Here is a 7,599-nt window from a genome sequence, read left to right as displayed (position 1 = left end):
AATTTTATATATTTATATATTTTATATTTGTTTTAAATTTTAATCCTAATTATTTATTTTATTTTATACTCCTATCTTTTAAAACCTATTTTTAATCATCAACACCCAAAGTTTTTAAGTTTGTCTTTTGACGTCTCATCTGTGATATGCAGGCTTCGTAAGTCTGATCCCTTTTCAAAATTCCATTTTATTAAGTTCCGCCCATTGTTTTCTCGTTTAGGGCACACGCATTTTTTTACTTGGGGACCATATGCCGCTTTTCATGGAATGGCACTTACGTGTCACATTGAAGGTTCCATGATAACCGACATACATGCCATACGAACACATCTGTGGATGTTTCAAAATTCAAAATTGTACCACTTCATGTTAAATGTTGAATTCTGCTTAAGCCGGTGCTAGGGGGGCGTGGACGGCAGTTTACACTTGACAGTAACGTCCATGAACAAGCTCAATCAAACCGAGCCTGCAACATTTTCAATTGTGCCGTGTTGGACTTTCTTTAGGGATTCTTATTTTCTCTATTTTATAGTTGGTATGTAAATATAGTCAAGACAATTTTATAAATTAACCAATTTATTAATGCCCATTTATTTTAACACTATATATATTTATCTACGAGACAATTAATCAAATTATTTAAAGAAAAGATTTATAATAATTGGCTAAATTGTGTTGAATGACAAGGCAGTCGATTTAAATTTACATTTTGTAGTGTTTGATTTAAGACCGAAGTCTTTAGTTAAATGTAAAGGCTTGAGCCTTATTGTACTGACCAAAGTGGTGCAGCACCCAACTGCTTGTCATGAGTGTGTTTTAAGTTTATTTTCGCTCGGCGCCGGAAATTCCATATGTCCGAGATCTCAGCGTCCATGTCGGTCCACTCTAGAAGTCGCATCGGGGACGTATTTTTTCATGCCGATCTTCCTTAATCCTGTACTTTGTTCGATGGAGGAAAGACAATACTGGCAAAGAATCATGTTCCGTGACGGCAGCAAACAGGCGGTTGACATAAAACGGCTTTTGTAAGCGCCACCCTCCAGAGTTAGTCACGAGAGGTCAACCAATCACCTCTGGTACTTGAGATGACATGACCTTGACCTGCCGTGTGCCTTCTCCGCGACGTGCACGCCTCTGGAGGGATTTGGAGAAGTCTGCTTGTCAATAGTAAAGCTCGGCTATTTATTCATTCAGCAAACAATAGAATTGCAATTGATTGGATAACGATAAGTAATAAAATAAAGAAACCGATTTGTTAATTACTATTAATATTGACCAATCAAATCACTTCTTTTATTTAACGCTTGGTAAGAGATTCAAAATGGATGCCTCCATGAAGGAAATAGGAGAACGCAATATAAAGTGATTTGTAGAAAAGTAAGTTAATAAAAAGTCATTCTATTACAGTTAGATACCAGTGTTAATCCAATGACCTTTACGTAATTTAATGAAGTGCCAGGTCAATATTGTTGCACAATACGAAAAAGAAAATCCCAACATAAGTCAAAGTTCAATAAAGGATCATTCGGAAATAATAACTTTAGACTACCGAGCATCGTCGGAACCCACGGTACACATCCCGTATATACTACGTTTAATGTATACGGTAAATAGCTTTGGTTACCGAGGATGACTACCGAGATAACGGCTTTTGTTTACAAACTGAGGGATAACGATAACCAGCCCTGGTTGTTATGGCAACGGTAAGAAATAGTGGCGATACCACTGAGAATTGAGATTATAAGCTGCGATTTCATCCACCATTCTTTAAACTTTCTTTGATGACGGATTTTAACCTTGTCAAACACATATTGCATTTACTTAATTCCTTATATGTTTCAAAGACCAGTCTGATATGTTATCTGAGACAAATCTCAGTGTTGCCATGGATACACATGTATATCTCTGGTATCTGTTTGTCTTCTTTTAATTATTTTATCTCTTTTATTTCATCTTAATAAGTCTTATTTGCAGTTGATTTTAAATGAAAATAAAGTTTAAATAATCTAAGAAGCTCTGTTTTGTTGGATTTTAAGTCGCACTTTATTGTCCAAGTCATGTCACAACTTTCTAGCTTTACTGTCGGAGGAAGGCCTCAAGTGCCTGTTCGTGCTTTATTTGCAGGGTGACTGAGTAGAATCATCTTCCTTCCGTAAGCTAGCTGAATATCTTCCTGACATAAAAGAATCAAAATGTTACGACACAGAGCCGTTGAGAGCAAGCCCGCGTAACTCGTCGATAGAGCTGCGGAACGGCAGTTCGTGTGTTTCCGGTTAAGGTTTTGATTGGACATCACATTTTTCGCAAGACACAAAACAGAATTGCATCGAATAAAAAAACTAAGATTTAAACTTAAACTAAAATAAATTTTACTGTTTATTATTGTTGATTTACAATAAAAGTCTAGCAGCAATATGTGATAAGAATGTCAATACATAGAGTTATAAAAGTCATTGAATTCATTACCATATTAAACACTTTATAATCTCTTAAGCATCAATATCAAATATTAAATTGATTAAGAAAACTGGCAATTACTGTCCATGTAAATCAGAAGGCGTCTCCGTTTTTAGCAGTGCATGACGGCCCAGTACAAATAGAATATTGACCTGAAAATGCAGTATATAAAGATTGCATGTATATCAAAAACTAAAATATATGTCTGGCAAGTACACTTTCATATCATTGCCGTCTAAATGATTAATCTTAAACTAACAAAGCACATCATAACTACTTCAAAAGCCATGTGACTTGCTGAGTTCTATTTTTTTTAATGATATTTTTGCAGACATGTAATTTTTTTAGTGCTTTCAACACAAAGTGTCATACCATCATTAAAACTTTCGTCAGCCGCCGATGACGTCATATCTGCCACCGCAGATGCACCACCTACGCTATTTCCGGTCGACATGGTACAAAACGGACCGCTACATCCTGAACTTTCACCTCTAGCCCCAGTCTTACTGCCAGCTGCTAAACCAAATGGACTGAACGCTTTCAAATAAAATCAAAATATATTAAACTGATTTAAATAAAAGATATTTTCAGATATAAAACTAACTGTCAAAGTTCTACTATGTGTTGCACTGCTGAAGCATTATATACATGTATAAAAATGAATTTACAAATACAAGCTGTATTTGTTTATGTTTTAAAATATTTACTTTGTATATTGTATGCATCGGTATGATCCTGTTTGTCATCCAGTGTAAACGTTCATTGTGCAAGTTTTTATGTGTGACAGTATATCGCTTGCTTGTAAATATATGTGCCTGTGATCTTCTCGAAAACAAATAAAACACGATTGTCAGTTTTAATAATGCATTTTTTTTTTGGTAAATTTCTCCCTCTTTTAACAAGTCTCGGCTCAGAACTGTACACTTATTGAGGTAAATGTGTAAGCGACTGGATAGTTCAGTCGGTAGCAGCGAAATGGTATTGCAAGAATACGTTATTTGTGTCTTGGTCAAGCTACTCATTTTTCTCACCCTCACCCTATGACATGCAGCTGATCATATATGAATTGTTTATCAAAATAGCCAACGCACATGTGTTCGCTAAACATTGCTGTACATACCTCCAACACCACCGGGTCCTCCCATGCCCCCTCCAGATGCCCCACCCATACCACCGGCAATACCTCCCATTCCTCCTCCAGATGCACCGCCCATACCACTAGCAGAGCTACTCATTGTACAGAAGGGGCCTGAACATCCACTCGAGCCACTCCCTCCTGCTCCACCCATTCCTGCTCCCATAAGACCCATTCCTCCTTGGCCAGCACAAAACGGACCTTGACATCCACCGCTGTTCATAGAACTACTCCCACCACCTGAGATGGCCCCTGGAAACATTGGGTTCATACCACCTGAAAGTGAGTAAGCTTATATGTCTAAATAAATTTATGATTACCGTCAACGAATGGGCTCAATTAAACCTAGCCTTCAAAATTGAGATACATGTATAACAAATCATATTCAAAACGTTTAAAAGAAGTTATGTGTCGACTGAATAAAATATACCAGCAACATTCGTGCCCGTAGATCTATGTCAAATATATGTAAACGCTCACCTGAATTTCCTGGACAAAGTGGTCCAGAACAACTTGAAGAAGATTCCCCAACACCATCCTTTGCACTCCATACATCTTTTTTGTCATCACTATTGTTTTCTTTCGACCCACTTTCCCATGTGCCTTTGTTAGCATTTCCATCAGAAACACTATGTGACCACGTGTTTTCGGTTTCTTTTTTCCAAGAGTTGCCATTTTCTGTATTGCCAGATATGCTGTCAAAAGTCCATGATTGTTCAGAATTTGTATTACTATTACCTGCTGTATTGAAGCCATTTCCATTATTACCCTGACTGTCTGCAATATAAATTATCTTTGATCAAGATAAATTATTTTTCATTTAAATCATATGCTTTTCTTATGATTAACTGTTATTCATTACCACCAAGATAAGTTTCAATATCATAAATGCCGTGTCTCCAAAGCTCAACACCATATTGACCAGGTATTACGTCATAAGTGTATGTTTGTGCTCTACGTTATAGCATCTTTCTTTTTGGTAGGGTTTCCTTATCCCTGATTGAATTCTGATTGATGGTTTTAGTTTTCAAATACACGTTTTAAAATCATCAGCCTTCTTTTAGATTAAGGTATAAAAGTATCAGCGTATGTATTATGATTCGTTTTGCTGTTAATGATAACACAAAAGAAGAGGTCATGCAAAGCTATTGTAATCTTACCATGATTTCCTCGATTATCCGTACATGTGCAGGTTTGACAACCGTGTTCGTTGGTAACGGATCCGAGAGTATAGCCTTGCTTACATGATAACATACACATGAGCATAGCAGAACATTTCTTAAACGATGACCCAGAGAGTGATGAAAGAGACATAGAAGCTGAAATAGGTATTAATTGCTTAGTAAAAGTCAAGTCGGCTCATGAGTTTTCATAAAGCAGCACGCCTTCAGATTCAAGCTAATGTTCATGAAAATTTTGAAAATGAAAATGCATTTCAACAAGCACTTACAACACATGTTAATTACCAAAAAGAGGTCAAAGTATGCAAAAAAAATCCCTTACTGTAGTAGAAAATAATTAATTCTACAAAATCGCACATAACATGGAAAGTATTATCTTGAATCTTTATTACTTTTTTTTAAATAATTGTACTTTTTTCTCAAGTTGATTTCCTTGAAATATTTTGCATCTTTTGGAGGCATGCAGCATTAAACACGAATGTATGTTGTTCCTTTTCTTGAATATCAAAGACGATTAATACATGTATAAGACAAAGCTGTGTCAGTGCCATATGTCTTTTGAATTTGCTGCCGTTTATATGTATAGTTTTTTTCTTGTAATTAACATGTTTAAATTCGTGTGCAGCTACAATGGAAGTGCATGTATCCCGTGAAATATTAGTGTTAGTTGTAGAATGTAATTCGTACCGTTCCTTGGTACATTTTTGGACTAGTTTTCATCCATAACTGCCAGTATTTAACATAATGAATAAGAACAGGCGTTTTACATTCATTGAGTTTGTGCTTAATTGGAAGTTATATTTTACGCTTGAATTAATCATCTTCTAAGTTTCAATGAAAGACATTCCCTAAATACCTGATTGTTCATTCTTGCATGAACAAATTTTGCATCCTTTGTCGTCCAGTTTTCTACATGACTTCGGACATGAAGTTGGGGGCTTTAGGCAAGAATCGAATTCACCTTTAAGCTCACTGCAGTCACAAATACGACACCTTTTACTATCCGCCTTTCGACATTGTTTTGGACAGTCTTTGTTAACTTGGGGACAAGCAGACCGTTGTGTTGAGTCGGAGGAGTAACTTCTGTGCACTGCTAGGAATTGTGGCAAATTCATACTTCCGCCAACAGGATGGAGACCAGGGACACGTGACAACATTGACGAAGGGTTCCATGAACTCTGCCCGTTAATTGCTAAATTAAAATGTCCATTCTCTTTTGTATATTAGGTATCATTAGCTATTTTATTTCATTAATCGAAAGTAACCGCAGGCCACATGAGAAAATTTAAGGACCTTAATTAAAATTGATGGTTGTATAAGGTAAATATTTCATTTTGTAATTGCAAATAACTTTCATTGGCTTAAAAGGAAAACTAATTATTAGATTATTAAAACTGTAGTATAATTATTCTATTTTGATTTTTTAATATACAGTAAATTATGAAGATAATTCCCTACCTGACGCATGAAGAAAAATCAACAAACACCAGAGCGCCTCCATTATTAAAATGTTGAAAGTATTCCAAAGGAAAAATAAAGTTTGCTATATTTATTATTTTTAATCGAATATCAACATGTCAATTTTACATCCCCTAAATATTGTCATTAACTAAAGAAAGGATAGATAGGGAAACGACTACAAGAATACAGATAATGTTGTCAAATATGTTCAGCCATGAAACTTTTAAAAGTTTATCAGCCGAATGATAGTTTATCAAGAAAAAAAAAAAGATAAATTGTCAACTGTCTTTATTCATTTACGTACATATCCTTTTCTAAAAATATATGAAACAACGTTAAATAATGTAATTTTGTAAAATAAACGCTTTTTTCTTGTTTTCTTTTACTTGTTTTACCATACTTTGTCCTGCAATTTTCAATTTTATCAAGTTCTCGATGACAGCTTTCTGCATACCGTTGAATTTTTATCAGATACCATAGATACGAGTATCTCGATGTTGCATGCTCATATGACGTCATCAGAAATAACGATACGAACATAGCGAAAATACGTGGTGTAAAGTGCTGTAATATGAGCCAAATATTAAATACGAGAGGCTAGCAATAATTTTGTTGAGGTGGAACAGTACTGCAATTTTTGCACTGCGTGTTTTATTTTTAAAAATCATAAAATATCACTTTTGTTATACAAGGTATGAAATTTAGATGATATGTAAAAAGGCAAACTCTGTGAAGTGTGTGGTTTTTGTATGTGTGTGTTTTGTTTTTTGTTTTTTTTTTTTTGTTTTGTTTTTTTCAAAGCGATAAGTCTTCGTTTCTGCTGGCAAAGGACAAAGGACAACATTCAAAATTCATACACGCAACAATTTAGTTTGGTGCCATTTTAGTAAATCAGAATAAAAACTTACTAAATATTTACAAAGCACTTATTTTATTTTATTCCTTTCTTGACTATCTTCCATTTATTCAAACCTCTGCTGGTGACCCACAAATATGAAGGATAAAAAACATGTTCAATTAAAGATAAAATTTTAAAATGCCGGTAGGTAAAAACGAAGCAGGTGAGTTTAGGGCGAGACATATTCTGTGTGGTATACTTACTAAGAATGGGCCCAGACAAGGCGACAACATCTTGGGGCATTGTATTCCACTGATAAATAGACGCGATTGTGTATTGGTCAGAATGATGACCAGAATATATAGTTATTTGAGCCGCGACACGACAAAACTAACATAGTGCGTTTGCATCCAGACCAGCCTGCGCATTCGCGCAGTCAGATCAGGGTCCATGCTATTCGCTATCACTTTCTCTACTTGTTATAGGGTTTGTAAGCGAACAGCATAGATCCTGATCAGACTGCACGG

At 35.4% G+C, this 7,599-nt stretch overlaps 1 protein-coding gene across 1 annotated transcript; it reads right to left on the bottom strand.

Annotated features, from left to right (window-relative positions):
• Nucleotides 1-2,369: 2,369 nt before the first annotated feature.
• LOC132732337 (uncharacterized transmembrane protein DDB_G0289901-like) lies at nucleotides 2,370-7,005 on the bottom strand. The gene is made up of 7 exons (XM_060718743.1): nucleotides 6,232-7,005; nucleotides 5,630-5,965; nucleotides 4,753-4,911; nucleotides 4,073-4,369; nucleotides 3,578-3,868; nucleotides 2,830-2,994; nucleotides 2,370-2,609 (listed from the first exon to the last, which is right to left on the bottom strand). The coding sequence occupies exons 1-7, from the start codon at nucleotides 6,272-6,274 to the stop codon at nucleotides 2,551-2,553; spliced, it is 1,350 nt and encodes a 449-aa protein (XP_060574726.1). The 5' UTR covers nucleotides 6,275-7,005; the 3' UTR covers nucleotides 2,370-2,550.
• Between the last annotated feature and the right edge of the window lie 594 nt (nucleotides 7,006-7,599).

Source organism: Ruditapes philippinarum, unplaced genomic scaffold, assembly GCF_026571515.1.
Source record: "Ruditapes philippinarum isolate M1 unplaced genomic scaffold, ASM2657151v2 ctg5370_1_1_1_1, whole genome shotgun sequence".
NCBI lineage: Eukaryota > Metazoa > Mollusca > Bivalvia > Venerida > Veneridae > Ruditapes > Ruditapes philippinarum.
Note: the sequence above shows the minus strand (reverse complement) of the source record. Positions and strands in the feature narration are given on the sequence as shown.

Coding starts and splice junctions, on each gene's coding strand:
- LOC132732337 (XM_060718743.1), bottom strand. CDS start 6,274: ATGGAGGCGCTCTGGTGTTTGTTGATTTTTCTTCATGCGTCAG. Junction 4,912..5,629: donor ATGCAAGAATGAACAATCAG/GTATTTAGGGAA, acceptor TACCTATTTCAG/CTTCTATGTCTCTTTCATCA. Junction 4,370..4,752: donor GGATAATCGAGGAAATCATG/GTAAGATTACAA, acceptor TTTATATTGCAG/ACAGTCAGGGTAATAATGGA.